This window comes from Chelonoidis abingdonii, chromosome 1 (assembly GCF_003597395.2).
Source record: "Chelonoidis abingdonii isolate Lonesome George chromosome 1, CheloAbing_2.0, whole genome shotgun sequence".
NCBI lineage: Eukaryota > Metazoa > Chordata > Testudines > Testudinidae > Chelonoidis > Chelonoidis abingdonii.
In genome coordinates this window covers 101,084,091-101,102,129 of record NC_133769.1, presented here as the reverse complement: position 1 = coordinate 101,102,129, position 18,039 = coordinate 101,084,091, and the positions used below count along the sequence as shown (strand labels likewise).

The following is an 18,039-nucleotide window of genomic DNA, read 5'->3' as shown; positions in this document are numbered from 1 at the left end:
GAAGTCTCTTTGGGTACTGTGATGCTAGTTCATACTTGATAGGAAGTTGGGCTCAGTAATATCACCTGGTGCCTACATGCTCCTGAGGCAATACTGATAGATGGACAGATACTTTGATTCCATATGACTGCTTCCTTTGGCAGCTCCACAGGCTTCCTCCACTGCATTCAGGAAAGGTGGAACAGCAACACAAGCACACGGATTGCAGCACATGGATAATCTTTATTGGTAACATCAGTGGAGCACCAGTAAACCATTACTGACTGTAGTGGTGACAGCTGAGGCACATGCTAAGGCACTTTATATAAAAAAAGGTTTTAAATCCTTTGACAGCAATTGGGACACAGTGCCTGAATTTAGAGCGCTTTCAGGCATACAGTATTGGAGTTTCATATTTTTAATTATTTTTCTTTGCTCATAAGTAAGCCTAAATGCGGCATATACAATATGGTTAAGAATACAGGTAAATCCAGCAACCAGTGTATGATGTAGAAAAGTAAAGACTATCTCTATATAACCAAGGTCCCAATAGAAAGGCAGTGATAAAGACCTTTATTTTTTTTTTTAATTACTTATTACAAGAGACACAAAGGCCCTTTACGTATCTGTGCAGATTAAAGAATTTTTAATATACTCTTAGTCAATGGTGCAGAATAACTAACCCCATCCCCTGGTTACAGAGCAGATACACAAAAGGCTTGGACATGTCAATAAAAAGAGGGATTCTCCTCCCTTCCTCACCCCTCCCACCGACACATTAAATTCCACTAGATTCGATCTATTACCATTCAATATATTTGGTCCTCAAGAGATTCCAGACAAGCACAGAGATTCTTCTGGTTTTTCTGACCCTGTCACCAGCTACTGGTCCACACTACCTTAGCTAAAAAGCCAAGCAGACAGAAGCAGAGACACTGCCAGGACATCATTGCACTTCCGAGATCTGGCCAGACAGTAAGAACAAGAAAGAAAAAGTCTTTGGCAAGTCCCCCAGGTGGGTGATTCTGAAAGATGCTTCCTTCCTTCACCCCTGCCTGTGAACGTGTGGCCTCTAGAAAGAAGAAAGGGTGAATTGCCATGGTCAAAGCACCCCGTTATTCCTGAAACTGCTTCCAAACCATCTGGGTGGGCAGATTAAAGAGGCAGAAGTCTGAGGTCACTGAACATGATTGCCAAAAAGCAAACCAGGGGGAGGGGGGTGGGGGAAGAGAATAGAGGTGCAGGCTCTCTTTGCATCTATCAAACTAGGGTCTGAAGAAAAATAGATGTACAGCAAAAAAAATTTTTTCCCCCCTAACCCCTCTCTTTCCAAGTGTAAAAATTCACCAGCAGCCATGGCATGGACAGTTCTACAGGTGTGCTGGTCAGATTTTAGAGTCCCAACTCTTTGGCATTAAATACAAAGAGAACTTGGAAGCTGGGAAGAGGAGGAAATGAGGAACACAGGTGCCGAATGGCTCCAGATACACAAAAACACATGTTGGATGGGCTCTGTGTTCCCCAGGTGGTGGTTTGCAGGAAGACCACTGGAGGAGGGGTGGGTAGGTCATTCGATCAGGTGTAACCTGGGTCAGCTGAGAAGATTTATTCAGTAGCTTTGGCATCACCAGCATCCACCTTGCTGTCTGCTTCCTCATCGGAGCATTCTCCTGTGCCCTTTCTGGCAATCCGGCGTGGCACGACAAATGGCAGGTCCCCACGCCTAAGAGGGATGAATAGCAAATCAAGGCAACAGAATTCATTTACTGTCTGTCAGACATTATGCTCTGGGGGAGGGAGGGCAAAGAAGGACCTGGCCAAACTACTTCCTTAAAGAAGATGCACATCTGCTTTTGGCTAGGACAGAAGTTTGCTGGGGTGGGAGCTGATTTCTCATGCATGATTGATTGCCCTTACCTGAGTTTGCTCTTGAGGGAGCTGACCTCTCTATTCATTGCATCAGCCGTTTCAGTGGCATCCTCCAGCTCACGCTGCAGCTTTCTGCGGGATGCATTAGCTCGCTGGGCTTCTTCCTCTGCTTCCTCAAGCTGGCGCTTCAGCTGCTTCAGGCGCACGTTTGCCTTATCTACCTGCAGAGCAGAATGGAGAAGTCAGCCTTTCAGAAAGCTCACTCCTAGCCCTTCGTGGGGGCTCCAGCACTGCAGCAGGGAGTTACACCAGAAGGAAGCTGAGTCCCTGATGGCATCTACTCTTACTCTTTGCTCCTTGAGGTTAGTTGGCAGGACTTGGATTTATTTTAGTTTTAAACTTTTCCTTCTGCTTCAGCTTGTTAGTGCAGGAAGAACTGTACAAGCTGCCTCTTTCATACAACAGGGTCAGATGTTTCAGCTTGGGCTCACACACAAGGCCACCAGCCTGCACCTGATGCCACCACTCTCCTTCCACCATATAGGAGACCACACTGCTACGCTTTGTAATTTGAACATACCTGATCTTTGTACTGCTCAGTATTGCGTCTCTCATCATCCACCTGCAGCAAGACATCCTTCAGCTTCTTCTCAGCACGGCGCACCTGTTTGCCTGCAGCCTGGCGCTCCCTGTCCGGAAATACAGTGTCAGCTCAGGTAGCAGATTATCTCCGGTGACCCTCTGGGCACCATCCCCGAGAGAAAGTACTCATGTATGTGGGTTAGGAACAAGACTTCACTAGTCATTACACCTCAGGGGAATGAAAGGAGACAAGAACTCCACGCAGGGAGTTGGAAAGCTGACTTCTGTCTCTTTTGCTTTGCCTGGGGATGCCCAAAAGGCACTAGCTAGTCAGTTTGACCTCTTTGCCAGAGTTTGAGGGGGATGCCAAGGGGTCACTGAAGTAGAGCTACAATTCCTAGAATGGCAAAGCTTGATAGGCTAGGAATTAGTGGCCTTTGCTGCGAGAATGGGGGAGGTCAGTGGAGCTACTCTTTCCTGATAACCAGGTGGAGTACTCATTCCAAGAGGCTGGCACACAGCATTCAAGAGTAGGATTTTGCTCTGTGCTAATACATCAGAGGGGCCGCGGCTTTTAACATGACAGGAGGTTCTGCTAGAACATACTTGGTCTCCGAGTCCAGCTGCTCTTCCAGCTGCACTATTTTGGCCTCCAAGGCAGTGATGGAAGCCTTGAACTTGGACTTCACTGCACTCTCCATCTCCTGCAGCTTAGCCTTAAGCTCCTTGTTCTGACGCTCCATCTGCTGGCGAGCATTTTCGTTCTTTTGGGCATTGCTGCGCTCGGCATTCAAGTCAGTATTTATTTGATCAATCTGGGGAGACAAAAGACTCAGCATACCAGGAGGGTTCTGGGCTGGAAGACTACTCACCAATGGATGCTGGAGGAAGGACCTCCAGCGTGAGCAGAAATGCTTATGTTGTACAAGTCTAGCTTGACTAACACTGTATAACGTAGCATAACGCTCTCCATAGTCACAAAAAGAAATTCTCCTAGAAGCCTGTTTTGGTTTGCTCAAGTTTTCATTCAAGAAACCCCCAGGGCAGGCTGAACGGATTGAGAATTAAGTTTGGTAAGTCCCCTTCTCTGGGGCTGGTTTTGCCAGCCAAACTCAGCCATAGGCCATGTGCTGTGGCAGTGACAGTCTGCCCTACAATGTAGCATCCAGCTGCCCCATAAGAAAGATCTGCCAGAAATCGTGTGCCAGAGTCACATGCTTAGGATAGCTTCACATTTCAGCTACCCAGGAGCAGCCTCGAAAGATTTTCTTTTCAAGGGAACAGTAGCAGAAACTGAAGCCACTTCCAGCCCAGGACTTTGCCCAATACATCGTCAGTGTTGACTACATGGCATAGTGGGGAATGCCTCTGAAGGTCAGAAGCTCTGCTTTACATCAGTCCATTGAAATGAAAGAGCTCCTTGGTAAAGATGTACCACAATTTAACTTTGACTAGCTATTGGGCCAAGAACCAGATAGAACGCTAGTATTTGGCTTCTGTATCACCCCCTCCCCAGCCCATACTGGAAGTAAGTGTGGCTGCCCTCTTCCCCTAGTCCCTGTGTAATGGCCAACTCAGCTGCTCCTCCTTTTTTAGGTTCTGAGCATGCCCTAGCATCCGCTCTCTTGTAATCTCCCTTCCTCCTATGGCCGGTCATGTTCTCCCTTCTCACTGGTGTGCCTCTCCCCCGGCTCCCATTTAGGAATGAACCTGCAGATCTGTCTAGTGAAACTACTAATCTCACCTCACTTTTGCAATCAGGCAGGTTACTTTAACCCTCTAGGTGAGGTGGACAATATATATCATTTGTATTACAGTAGCAACCAGGAGTCCTAGTCATGGACCAGGACCCCATTATACTAGGCATTGTACCAACAGAACAAGATAGTCCCTGCCCCAGAAAGCTTACAATCATATATGTCAAGAACATTCAGATTAAGGTCTTGATTTAAAGACACTATAATGGACTAATGCACCTGGTAAGGTTAATCATTTTGGAGGATGCAGTGAAAATGATTTTCTATAGAGTGGAACTGTTTCAATACAATACAGAGATGGATAAGCAGCAAAATCTTTAATGTTGATAAGGGATGATCAGTCACCCCTTAATACAAAGGATGACCAGACAGAACTCTTGGAGAGTGAGGGACAGTCCCAGCTACTTTCCTTCTCTTACGAAGGAGTTATAAGATTCCAGGGTCAGTATGAGCCATCAGTGAGCACTGAATAGCTATCCCATTTTATCTACAGCAGTGCACAGACATTGCTGTGTAAAGCACTTTGTGAATCTGTACTGTTTGGAAGACAGGAGGAAGTTCATCCAGAACTCAGTCTGGGCGTTTACAGAGCCAGCTGGTGGGAAGACCCTGAGCAGGTACCTGAAGGTTAGCTTTCTTGAGCCGGTCGTTGACCATTTCTGTGTTGCTCTGCTCCTCTTCTAACTCCTCCTCCAGCTGAGCTATCCGGGCCTCTAGACGTCGCTTTTCCTCCAAGGCCAGGGCTCTAACAATGACAATAAGAATTAAGTGCTGGATGCTGGTGATGCAGTGCCCTTCTACAGAAAGCCCACCAGTTATAACCTTACACAACAGTAAGCATCTAACAGACTATTACAATACAGGCTAGGGTATATGCTTATGTAGGGCACCTCCTCAAACTAGCTTCTACTCCCCAACAAAGGGAGCTACTACTCACCCTTTGCCACTGCTGTTGGCTATCTCATCAGCCAACTCATCTCTCTCTTGCTGGGCCTGGCGCTTGGCACGTTCAGCAGCTGCAAGTTCCTGGAATGAAAATGAGATGATCAATGATGTAATGTGAAATTAGCAATTAATGCAGATCAGAGGACAAACAGCTACTAGTAGTGGGTGATTCCAAGAAGTAAGAGGACTAGTGTTCTGTACTTCCACATGGACTCCCTGTGTGAGTCACTCTTATTCAACTGGCAAGAAAGGGCCAGCTATGCAGAGGAAACTGAACCTAGTACTGGAGAGGTTACTGCTGTGCTCAGAGATGGCTTATGCAGCCACAAAGCAGCCTACTTCTTGGCTAAAGTAAGTGAATAGGCCCCTCCTGCCTGAATGCAGGCTCCATTACCTCCTGCATTTGTATCATCTCAGCCTCCATGCTCTTCATCTTCTTCTCATTCTCTTTGGCCTGGACCAAAATCTCTTCTCTGGAGGTGCGTGCATCATCCAGCTCCCGCATGTAATCCTTCATTTGAGCCTACAGAGATAACAAAACAGACTTCAGAGAACCTCTCTCATTCCTGTCATTACATTACACAAGCAGTGGTACAAAGGAAGGAAAGCTTGCTCTGGTTTTGCAACACCAATAGGGGAATAAATTAATGGATTAACACAGATTGGGGTTAGAGAGGACATCTGAATTGCCACTGAACCTTTCCAACTAACTGTTGCACAGATCAAGATTCTAATTTGTGCCACACCACTCGGGTGATGAAAATGCATGATTTTGACAGGGAAAACCGGATCTCCACCCCATGCTCCCACATAGGCAGCAGGCACAGGACTGAAATCCCTCACCTGCAGTTTGCGGAGTTGTTTAATGGCTTCATCACGATTCTTGTTGGCAGAGTCTATCTGGACTTCCAGATCCTTCAGGTCCAACTCCAACTTCTTTCTGGCAGCCACAGCCATGGAGCGCTGCTTCCTCTCATCTTCTAGCTCCACCTCCATCTCTCGTACCTGGTAGGACAAACAAGCAAGCATGAACCATTCATCTCCCACAAAGAGATAATCAGAGTTCACTCCCTCTCCTGATGGGGGATGGAAGGAAACAAGGGAGAGAGAGAGAGTTCAGACAGCGTTCCCTCTGCAATAAAGCACTATTCTGGTTTCTTGGCTTGATGGACAGTGCAAGTACTGTGACAATGGTACATGAGGGGCACACACCAGGGAGTGATTTGTAACTAGCAATGCCTCCCAGTGATAACAGGAATTCCTGGAGTGGCACTGGCTAGATCTGGACAGGCAGTGTCCAGCTGTCCGAGAGCAGATGAAGGGAAGCAGTTCCCTTTGAGCAGACAACTTCCAGGATTTGTGGAGTGATGCAGACCTGTCTGATCAGTTGTTTCTTCTTCTCCTCATTCTGTTCATCCCGGCCCTGGAGGTCACGCTCAAACTGTGCCTTCATGGCTTGCTGGTTCACTTCCAGCCGCAGCTTGGCATCCTCTGTGGCCTGCAACTCATCCTCTAGCTCTTCCAGCTGGGTCTTCATCTCCTCCACCTGCTGTTCCAGGGCTCGCTTAGACTTCTCCAGCTCATGAACCTGCAGCATGAACACACATCAGATTACCCAAACAGCCACCAACTTCACCCACCAAGAACAGAGAGGCATCCAGATCAATAGGGCAGCAGCGCACTGAGGAAAGGACGCAAAGACTCTGCTGCCCTTCCTGCCGCATCACCCTCAGTTTCCTTGTACTAGCACCGTGATGCCTCCTTATTAAGGCTAAATAAAGTTGCTTGCATACTTGAGAGCCTTTAATCTGAACCTTGACCTCAGCTATTGCATTTTCCTGTTCCCTCTGATCAGGCATGCTGAGAAAATTTAAAGGGGAAGCATGTGTTCGGATAGTCCTGATCTCACTGCGGCACGAAACACGTCACATTGCTGAAGATGTGGAAGTGCTTCAAAATCCCCTTCAACACCCCCTACACCCCATCATTTATCTTTAACATCTTGATATTTGAGTCAGTCTCCTATTCTCTGGCTGGCTCCCTATATTTCAAATGCCAGGCTCACCTGACACCCTCTTGTCTCCCCTCAATGGACAGTGAGTTTCTCTAAGCCAATGCCCAGCTTGCGCCTTTATCACACTATTCAAATCCTATCTCTCCTTCCTGCCTTTCATTCAACCCCAGTAAAAACAAAACAATCTATTCCTACTCCTAAGCCCACTGCATGTGTTCAGTTTTCCCAATTGCATTCCTTTACAAATGCTCCTACACTGCAAATTTCTCAATGAAACTGCTCAATAGGCTGGGATCCAGGTGACACACTGACAGGGAGATGTTTTAACAGTATATTTACACTCTTGCCAACATCATCCTTGGAACTCATCAGGTCCTCCATCTCTGTGCGGAACTGCTTATTGAGCCGCTCCAGCTCTGCCTTCTGCTCCATGGCTTCTTCCAGGGCTCTGGCCATGGACAGGGCTTTGGTCTCCTTCTCACGGGCTTCTGCCTCAGCTCGGTCCCTCTCCTCTGCATGCTTGGCGGAGATATTCTTTTCCTCTGCCAACAGCTGAGGGGAGAAAGAATGACTGCTATGAGGTCTGCTGAGCTCGGCTTATCTCTAAGTGCCATTCCAGACAGTGTCTCAGATTTGGGTGGAAAGGGTAATGCAGAGAACATGGCTCTCGAGAGCCAAGCATATGGCTCCCAACTTGATTGGCAGGGCTGGGACTAGAACTCTACTGACTGTAGTCTTCTACAGTAGTAAGAGTCACTACTTATATGCAAGTCCAAAGAGACGGCTGCAAAATTTCCCATGGCCTGGGTCTGCTCCCAAACACTTATACAAGTTAAATGAGGCTGAAAATTTCAGTCCCCCGGACAAGAGGTGAAACTAGAATTCACATGCAAGGAACATGAATTTCCACCAGTGCCAGCTTCCTTCTCCTCACCCCCATTATGGTTCAGAAAGGAATATGCATTCCCTAAATAGATGTTTACATTGTGGTAGGCGATATTGGGAAGGAAGATCCTCCCCATTGTATATTCCATGACTGACACTACCTGATCAAACTTCTTCTGCTTCTTCTCCAGGTTGGAGACTATTTGCCGCTGGTGATCAAGGTCCACAATGAGGTCATCCAATTCTTGCTGCAGCCGGGTCTTTGTTTTTTCCAACTTGTCATAAGCAGCTGCCTTCTCCTCAAAACGCTGGCTCATGGCCTCCAAGTCCTTCTGCAGCTTTTTCTTGGCTTCCTCCACTGCCTCCAAGCAGCCCAGGCCATCATCCATTTTTTTCTTTGTATCTGCTACCTGGGGGAGGGGGAAAAGAACAGATTAAGCCAAACCACAGAGACCCCTAGAGTGGGCAGGGAGAGATGAGAAATTCTTCCCTTAGAATTGAACTGATCATGTTAGTCAGACTTATGGAGGTGTGTGGGATAAAGAGTCCCCCTTCTCCTCAAATAGTTAGGTGTTTCTAGAGAAGATTCTCTCTGATAGAAATCTAAAAACATTTAGCATTGTATCAGGAGTTTGTTGCCTGAGCCCTGCAAGGTCCCTGCTCCCTCAGGATATAATTTCCTTTGCTAACAAATCCAGATTGCACCAGCATTCTCCATCTGAATCTAGATTTCCTAGGAATGAGCTTTGTGCTTATTATTTCCCCCCCCCAACAGGAAGGTTTGTTCTAGGAGATGCAGGTTCTGTACCTGCTGCTGAAGGGCAGAGATCTGTTTCTCCAGGTTCCTCTTTGCCTCCTCTTCCTCCTCCAGCTGCTCTTTGAAGCTGTTCTTCTCATCCTCCACCTGCTTCAGTTTGGTGCTGAGGCTCAGCTTCTGGCGAGTCTCCTCCTGAAGCAGCTCCTACACAGCAAAGACACTGAGATTTAGAGCCTTTCATTTAAGGAAGCCAAGGAATTTTACAAGCCCCAACCACCCAACATGGATGTCAACTCATGAGATTCAGTTTAAGAATCCTACTTTCAAAAGAGAAAACAGTTTAAATGACTGCTCAATGTAATTCAGCCAAGTCAGTGTACAGCCAGGGAGAACATCCACAACTGCTATTTCCAGTCCTACTCTAACCATTGAAGGACACTCCTTTACTATGTATAGCTGAGATGCACAAGTGCTAGCAACTGCCTTCTGGCTCAGCCACCCTATAATCCTTTCCAGGGTTCTCTGCAAACAGCACACAAAGCTTTTCAACTCCTTTCAACGGTTCATGCTGGCAGTTAGCTGTATTCTGCCATCCCCATTTCATGATGGACTTTAATACTGAAAATCAGAGCAAGTTAATGATGATAATTCTCTTAAGCAGCTGAAGCCTTTAACACTCCTGCTCAGATGAGTGATTGTGATCTACAAACTGTCCTAGGGCAGCATCCACATTGATTAAATCATGCTGCCACTACTTGGACTAGATGACCTAAAGATACTGATCTCTTCAATCTCCCTGCCAATGCACAACTATTCTGTGGTGTATTAATATTGGGTCTAGTTTAGGTGTCAATAAGAGATGGAGCTTATTCCACAAACTGACAGGTCTTACAGTCAGCCTCCAGATAGTCAACCCAAGCTTTCCCCTTCCATTTCAGAGTTATACCCATGGACCACTAAATAATCCTCCTTTCCTTGGCATTTACACTCCCAGATTTGTAGGCTCATCACATTCCCCACTTAGCCAAGTTCTACAGAAAAGATTCCATCCAGCCCCTTAATCAGTTCCTCTTCTGAGCCATCTTTAATTGGTCAGTCTCTCTCATAACGAGATGCCCAGACCTGAAGGCAATAGTCTAAGCATGGCTGCATCAGAGGAATGTCAGAGCAGTGAGGTGATAGAAATATGCTGCTTCCACAAACAAAGCCCCAAACTATACTGGCCTTTTGCTGCCACACATTCTGTTCTAATCAGAGGTCCACTATCAACTTTTTCAACAGTAACTTTGGATAAGCTGTTTGTTATCTGTATTATAGTAACACCTAGGTCCCAAACAGGATTGGGAACATTGTGCAGGGTGCTGTCCAAATAAGAGAATCTCTGTGGTGAAGAATTTATAATCTAAGACCAGAAGCAACAAATACTAAGACTATTTTCTAACTTGCTCCTTCCCAATTAATCCTTTCTGGATTATGATGTGTCCTCCCTGTTGTTCAGTACCTTCCAGTTTAGCATAGTTATATTCCATCTACATGCTGTTTACTCTGTCAGATGAATACTGGGTCCAATCTGACCACTTTCATCATTCTGCAGAGTATCCCCACAACTCAACCCTCTGGCTGCAGGCCTATATACTTAAATGGCATTTATATCCAAGCTCATCTAAACATAAGGTTTTCTGAAACATTCAAATGTATCTCATGTACTGCTTTCCCCTTCACTACCAAATAAGGCTACTTTGTGCAGTCACTATGGACTTCACAGGAAGTTACAAATGGAAAATAATCGAAAAACGTTGTGTCCACCACAAACCACCACTGATCTTAAAGTGAGAACACTGCACTGGAGCACACAGCACTCAAGTGGGAACGTGATGGGAATGATGCTAATCCTGGAGTAAGGGAAGTTAAGTTTGTTCCATCTGCTGATGGAGCAGGTAGAGGACAGAGGGTTCATTCCTGAAGGGACCCACTCAGCATATCACATCAGCCAGAAACACCTGATGGCACAGAAGTCCATGGGTATTTAGTGCTGAGATCTGCTCTGGGCTCTACTACTGTGGCAAGTATGATGAATACAGTACAGTACATAAGGCTGCAACTCCCACACCTCACCTGGGTATCCTGAAGCTGTGACTCCAGAGCAGAGAAGTCTTTAGCTAATTTGATTGACTTGCTGTCAGACTGATTCAGAAGGCCTGTAATATTGTCCAGCTCGACCTGCAAGAAGAGTTAAAGCATGTCAGTTATCAAATGGAACCACAAAAAACAAACAAACTAGGAATAGATGTGCAGCTTTTGACCTGTGAAAAAGCCACCGTCTTCACAGCAAACAGGATGTGTTATACGGCTAAGAGTGCCAAGGATGGAATCCTTGAAGACATTAACGGAACCTCAATTCAAATTTCCCCATCTGTGAAGGCCTGCACTGGCCATCCATTCTGCCGCAGCCCACGGGAGATTTTATACAATTACTCAAAGGTTACAGAGAGGAGTTGTTGATACTTTGCCTTCTTACACCCACCTGCCCCAATACTAGATATGCCAGTTCCTCAGCACCACGTCTCTGCTCTTTCCTGGATCACAGTATGCCTCCCACTCGCAGTTATTTTCACTAGGTATCCCTACATGAAGGCACCATGAGGCAGTGTCCACTAAGTTGGAGGGAGTGAAAGGTTTACCCCTCCTTTATGGAGTCAGCGGCAATAGCTGAAGCAGTCATTTTCCACCTTTCCCATAACATGCCCCCACAGGAGCTAAGGAAAACTCATGGACCCTCACCTGGAGTTTGGTGACTTTCTCGGCCAGCTCTGTCCGCACTCTTTCACCATCCGTAAATTTCACCTGTAGCTCTTGGAGTTGGGCCTCTACTTTTTTTCGCTTGTGCTCAGAGTCCCCTTTGCCTTGCATAAGCACTTTCACCTCATTGGACAGGTCAGCACGCTCGCTCTCCAGAGTCTGCTTTGCCTTCTCAAGATTTGTTTTTACCTGAAAGAGAAAGCAGATTTTAGATGTAGTGGGTCTTTAATATCACTGAGGTGTTTATTCTAATAGCCAACAAACAGTGTTCCACACTTAGTCCCTGCCTGCTTACTCAAGAAAGTAGATCCCATAATTAGAATTCAGCACCCAGCCACTGAAAAGCTAGACATTTACCTACTCAAAGTAGTAACAGTCATGAAGAGAAGATAAAAGTGAGGACGGTCTTGTAGTTCAGATTAGGAAATTAAACTCCCTGCAGTCACAGTAAGAGCAGGGACCAGAGGTCAGCAAGTACCATCAGTGAAAGGAACTAGAGTGTCACAGCTATGCAGTACAGTTATGGGGGGGAGGGGGCGGCGAGAGGGGAGAGCACTGAACGCAACATATTAAGGGTAATTATAATGCTTCAGGGAATCTGCTGATCTACTGGGGGCAAGAGGCAGCAGCGGCAGGGGGAGAGGAGGGAGAGCGAAAACATTCGATAACTGACCAAGTGTATTTCCATAGTCTTCTGAAGCTTTAAATATTGGCCCCTGTTGTACAGCAGCTACTGTTCCAGAGGGATTGTCTGATGCAGCACTATGACTCCCGTTCTCTTACATACCCGCTTGGTTTGTTCTAGTTGCTCTGCCAGCTCCTCCAATGCCTGTGAATGTTTCTGCCTCATCTCCTGGATTTGTGCCTCATGGGTCTTTGCTTCATCATCCAGGGTCTTCTTCAGAAGAGTCACTTCCTGTTCCCGTTTTGACCTGCAAAAACCATAGACATTTTTAATGGACATGACCAAGGAACATGCATTCCCCTGTAGCTTGGCATCTTTGACAGAGATAACCAGGTACTGGTTAAGAGACTCAAGCTATGAAAAGATAAAACAATCCTTGAGTTATCAGAGTCCAGCCTTGCCCATCTTTAAATTTTGCTACTCTAAAGCTTGGACAAGTGTCCTCCAGACTGAGTCGATTTTGCCCATTGGCTGCAAGAACAACAGTTCTGGAGCCTTATTCTAGGATTAGGAAAATATCAGTTTTCACAAACCAGGAAAGGTATCATCTGGTGAGAGACTGCAGTCTTAACCAGACATTTCACTAGCGTCTCTAAATCTCTGCAGTTACTGAAGTATTCAGTCTTCTCCTCCCATTGTGAGGATGCTAGTACCTGGTTTACCTCATCAAGCACCACTGTTTTTGAGTATTGCAGTTACCGGAGTTCCTGCTGTGCAGCAGTTGAATCTAGCGTATCCTCTAGCTCTGTTTTCAGTGCCTCCAGCTCCTCTCCCAGATCCCGCTTCTGTTTTTCTGCTTTGTTCCTAGCTGCCCGCTCAGACTCCAGGTCTTCCTGCAGTTCAGTGATCTGAGATTCCAGCTCCCGGATCTTTTTCAAAGCCATGTTCTTCTGGGCTGCCTCCTCCTCCACCCTGCATAAGGCACAGCAATACAGTTCTAGCCACGTGAAGCTTGAGTGACTCACCACCTGTCTCCAGAAAAGTGATCACAAAATAGTGACTAGGAAAGAGGGTAGTGCTCTGCACTGGTTTGTGAGGCCAAGGTCCCAGTTTCTGGTCTTATTCTCTCCACAATTAAAGGTCCTAGTTCTGTCTGCCACTGAGTGAGAGGTGAGATTAGCTAGTTCAAACTGGAGGACAGAGGAATGTTGACAAGGTGGAAGACAACAGAAGAAAAGGGGTCACATACTGCATGTTAATTTGTAATGTAGATGTAACTTAAGCATTGACTTTTCAAGGTTGATTTTTGTATCTGTTCAGTAAAACTAAGCTGCCCATGCTAACCTCCTTGGATGTACTGCTGTACTGGAAAACATGGGCATTTCACAGCATGTTCATATTCTACTGCTGTGCACAAGTCCATGGCAGGAATCAGCAGTCAAAAAACTATAGTGTTAAATGCATTGATTTTACAGTCAGTCAAATAAGCTAGTTTACAAGAGCTGTCTGTTCCATTCAGTTCCTACCCCGATAAGCAACACAGGACAAGAAACTCTGCTCAGGTGGTGAGGCCTCACCTAGACAAAGCTGCTTGTAGCTCTTCTTCCTTCTTGGCCAGCTGCATTTTGAGTTCTGCAATCTGAGCCTGCAGCTCAGCAATCTGGTCATGCAGATCAGTGGAGTCTCCCTCAAGCTTCCTGCGAGTCTTCTCCAACTCCTGCCGCTGCTTCTCTTCGCGACGCAAACGTTCTGAAGGAGACAGACAGGGAAGAGGGACACAGTAGCATAAATAAAGATATTTATTCTTAAGACAACGTTCGATGCATCAGCAAGAGAGCAAAACTGAGTGACTGAATCTTTTCTAATATAGCATCTAACCACCACCCTGCTGGATACTATATGTCCTTTCAATGACCTGTAGCATCTTCCCCCAATCTGATACTCCTATTAGAAATGAAATCTGGAAGATGTTTCAGGTTCTTACTTTACAGCCAGCTTCCCTTATTCACCTTCTCGTGAGAAGGCCTTTGCCAGGGAAGACAGTGCCATGCTCCTCCCAACCTACATCTCACTGCACATATAGCTACAAAGTGATGCTCAGCAATAGCTTCCCTCCCTCCACAGAAAGGGAATGGGCTGCTCCAGGCAGCGTTTCTCCTAGCAGTTTTTCCACAGAGACCAATCAGAGGTGAATAAAATCTTTAAATCTGCATCCTGAATGGCACTAACAAGGAGACTCTGGATAAGCAGCAGCACTAACCCCCGTGTACAGGTACCACTGGAAGCAGAAGAGCAGAGACACTCCCACAGCATGAAAAGAAATGGAACCAGTCTTTCTTCGCCATTAGTCTGCTGGTTTAGAGGATTTTATTTACATCAAAGCTCAGCTGACAAGGCATATAACCTTCAGCCAGCCGCCACTGAAAGATTCCATCAGACTGATCAATAGCATTCCCACTACAGTCCCACAGTATTAACCTTTTGGTAACTGGAATCCCAATGAGGCCATAGACCTAGAATCAGTCTGACTGAGATTTAGGAAATCCTGACTGACAGGAACGTCAATACTAAATAAGCAAGTTCTTCCCAAGCCCTCTCTCTACCTTCCAGATCTGTGATCATGGCCTCATGTTTGTTCTTGAGCTTAGCCAGACTCTTAGACTTCTCCTCTTCCTCAGTTAGATTGGTTGTGAACTCAGATACTCTGTCTTCCAACAGTTTCTTCTCCTGCAGGATTTAAAAGCCAGTGTCAAATCTGGTGCTGGAATTTGGATGAACTCATTTGTATAGATTGAAATAGGCTAAATGTGTTCATGTGCGCTGACTCCTGCCACAGAAACAAACCTCAAACCCGGTCTTGGATTTGGCTGGAGCGGTGACTGACCCACACTTCCTATATATAGAATTTGGAAAACCCAGGATCATCCTGTGACCAAAGATCTTCTGAGGCTACAGCACAACAGGCTGGATACAGGGACAGTGTAACCCTTACACTTTCTTGGCCTAAATTAGACAGTATCTTAATTCTTAATCCAGGAAATGAATGTTCCATGGCTCTTTCAGTGGGCTTCACAACTCATTTTAGGATGGCAATGTTTGAATGACAGTATCAAGACCAACTACCTCATGCATACCTGATTATAAGTAAAGGAATCTGACACCCCCGTTACCCCCCTCGCTCCCCCAACCACACTCAGAACTAGTCATGTAACCCCAGTTCTAGTCCAAGAAGCTGGGAAAATAAAGCACTCTTTTCTTGGAGTCTCAGAGTGGGTGGGGGCAGAGGCTGGAGTCTTCTGGACTCTAGCAACCCCACTTCTGCAGGACACAAGGAATGAGTGCTCACTGACTTCAGAGAAAGGCTCACTGACAGAGTGGGAGTAGAGACCAATCTCCGGGTTTACAGGACCATTCCCTGGAAGGAATTTTACACTGATCAAAGGGAGATACAAGTTGGTGATAACGGAGACTTCAGGATTCAGTGTAGATTCCAAATACTAGCTATTTTAAAAATAGCTGACTAGTATTTGATAGCCCTTTGAAAATGAAGAGAGCTCTTTAGGCTATGTGCTGCTCACCCTAGGCAATATAATCAGACAGAACAGGCCCACTCAAGACTGCTTGAGCACAGTACCAGTCTTTGCATATCGACCTGTAAACTGGCAACTAATTTCAGGAAGTCAGTGAAGTCACTGAAAACCCAGTTTAGCCCCTCCCTTGACACAACATACCAGGAGTGGCTACAGCTGGACTTCCAGTACCCACCAGACCAGCTGGACACCCCAATGCTGTTGTATAGGGAGCTGTGTGTGCACCTTACCTTGGCCAGTTTGAGATTCTGGTCTTCTAAAACTATCAGATCTTCCTCCAGCTTCTTCAGCTTGGCCTCTGTGGTCACCTTCTCTAGCTGCAGCTTCTGCCTTGCACTTTCCTCTTCCTCCAGCTGCTCCTCCAGTTCCTGAATAAGGCCCATGGCATGTTATTCATACTGCTCACATGTCATCACTAGTATTAATACAACCATTATAAATTGACCCTCAAAATAAGGGTCTCCCCATCCTCCAAGCAATCACCAATATACAGGAATTCTGTAGCCACTAGCTGGATGTAGCACACTGCATTCCCATCTATAGATATAATCAAGTACATAAACTTATATGCAGAGTGGTACTGCTGCTTCTGCTGAAGAGGACCTATAGCAGGAATTTCCAACGCGGTGCCCGCGGGCGCCATGGCACCCACTGGGGTGTCTAAGTGCACCCACGTACTGGCCAGGGGACAAGCATCTGCCGAAATGTCACCGACAAGCTGCATCACCCAGAGGCGTAGCCACTGAAATGCTGCCAATTTTCAGCGGTATTTTGGCGGCGATGCCTCTGGATGACACTACTTGTCAGCAGCAATGCCTATTGATGTTGCCGCTTGTCGGTGGAGTTTTGGTGGATGCTCGTCCGCCGCCACGGTCCTCCGTGGCTCGTTGTCTGGCACCCGCCACACAAAAAAGGTTAGGGACCACTGATCTATAGTCTCCAGACTACCATTTTAACTAAGGATCCACCCAGCCACCTAGGAGCAACGTGAGATTCAATCGCCTAAGAACTGGGAAAATTATCTCAGAAGGGGTGTGTGTCTTAGCTGACCCTAGAGTTAGAACTGTCCTATTCCTGTCTCCACAGGGTAACAGACCCTAACAAGTTAATCTGGAGTTCAGCCCCACCTTCCATACCACTATTTTTTGCCTCCTGTTCTGTTATCCTTCCCACTGAGACAGCACCACTATTCTGATACTCACCAACCTTATTCACATACACGGGTGCCATTCCCAGGATGTTACCTGAATGTTCTGCTGCATTTTCTTCTTCTCAACCTGCAGATGTTGACACCGTTCTTCCTCTTCCTCCACTCTGGCCTCCAGGTCATGACAAATTTCCTCCAACTCTTGTTTCTTTGCCGTTAGACGGGCCCTTATCTCCTCAGCCTCGGCACAGAGCTCAGTCTCTGCCTGCAGCTGCTCTTGCAGCTGCAGCTTCTCTGCTATTAGCTACATAGGAGACAAACCCAGGATCTTTAAGTTCCAAATCACTGATCTTTTTGGTGACTTTACTTTTGTGCTAAACCCCAGGTGCCTTTCCTTATATTTCGCACATATGCTCTTCCTTTTACATGGACTCTTCTCAGTGCAGGACCAGGCGTTTCCTGCTGCTAGTCACAAGCCAAAGTAGGAATGTTATGTTTTAAGTTTTATCCCCTTGCATAAACTTGTCTAGCACAATCTCATGTGTTACATCAACCCTTAAGAGATGTCTTGGGAATGCCCTTCCTGAGTGCGTGAAATTTCCTCCTCCCTCAAAGAAAACACACAGATGTTATTCCTAAACAAAAAAATCCTTCTCTACTCCAAGCCAGAGACAATCTGTTAGTGATCACGTTCTGTTTCTGTGACTCTCCACAATACTCAGTCAATGGAGATTTTAATCCAAATGATGGCTGTAGCAGAGCAACAGCTATTCACTATTGCAGAACTAAGAGAAGAGAGCTGGGGTATTTAAGCCACAGAGAACTAATTAACACACTTAAGCAGGAATCCTGCCATTTGTAGATCATGGGCCAGCTATGTGAAAGAACAGCCATCTAGTAGTTTGACTGGCTGGGGTTTTGTAAGGGAGATTCACCTGTGTTTGGAGGGTCTCCATCTCAGTCAGTCTGTTTTCTGCAGCCAACTGCCTCTCCTTGACCTTCACCAGCTCTTCTTCCTTGGCCATCATCTCCTCTTCCTGCCTGCTTACCTGCAGCAGGGGTTTCACCTGCAAGTAGAAAATTAATGGAA

At 46.3% G+C, this 18,039-nt stretch overlaps 1 protein-coding gene across 2 annotated transcripts in view; it reads right to left on the bottom strand.

Annotated features, from left to right (window-relative positions):
- Positions 1-202: 202 nt before the first annotated feature.
- The window catches only part of MYH9 (myosin heavy chain 9), a 99,697-nt gene continuing 81,860 nt past the window's right edge, over positions 203-18,039 (bottom strand). For both annotated transcript variants that reach the window (XM_032781744.2, XM_075068526.1), the window contains exons 21-41: positions 17,885-18,016; positions 17,047-17,253; positions 16,033-16,170; positions 14,816-14,939; positions 13,790-13,961; positions 12,972-13,184; positions 12,375-12,519; positions 11,570-11,776; positions 10,904-11,008; positions 8,840-8,992; positions 8,193-8,441; positions 7,486-7,698; positions 6,508-6,720; positions 5,976-6,137; positions 5,527-5,655; positions 5,125-5,213; positions 4,809-4,932; positions 3,037-3,245; positions 2,429-2,537; positions 1,897-2,069; positions 203-1,702 (exon numbers count right to left, since the gene is read on the bottom strand). In XM_032781744.2, the coding sequence (XP_032637635.2) occupies positions 1,585-1,702; positions 1,897-2,069; positions 2,429-2,537; positions 3,037-3,245; positions 4,809-4,932; positions 5,125-5,213; positions 5,527-5,655; positions 5,976-6,137; positions 6,508-6,720; positions 7,486-7,698; positions 8,193-8,441; positions 8,840-8,992; positions 10,904-11,008; positions 11,570-11,776; positions 12,375-12,519; positions 12,972-13,184; positions 13,790-13,961; positions 14,816-14,939; positions 16,033-16,170; positions 17,047-17,253; positions 17,885-18,016 (3,384 nt within the window). In that variant the 3' untranslated portion in view covers positions 203-1,584. The remainder of the gene's footprint in view (positions 1,703-1,896; positions 2,070-2,428; positions 2,538-3,036; positions 3,246-4,808; positions 4,933-5,124; positions 5,214-5,526; positions 5,656-5,975; positions 6,138-6,507; positions 6,721-7,485; positions 7,699-8,192; positions 8,442-8,839; positions 8,993-10,903; positions 11,009-11,569; positions 11,777-12,374; positions 12,520-12,971; positions 13,185-13,789; positions 13,962-14,815; positions 14,940-16,032; positions 16,171-17,046; positions 17,254-17,884; positions 18,017-18,039) is intronic.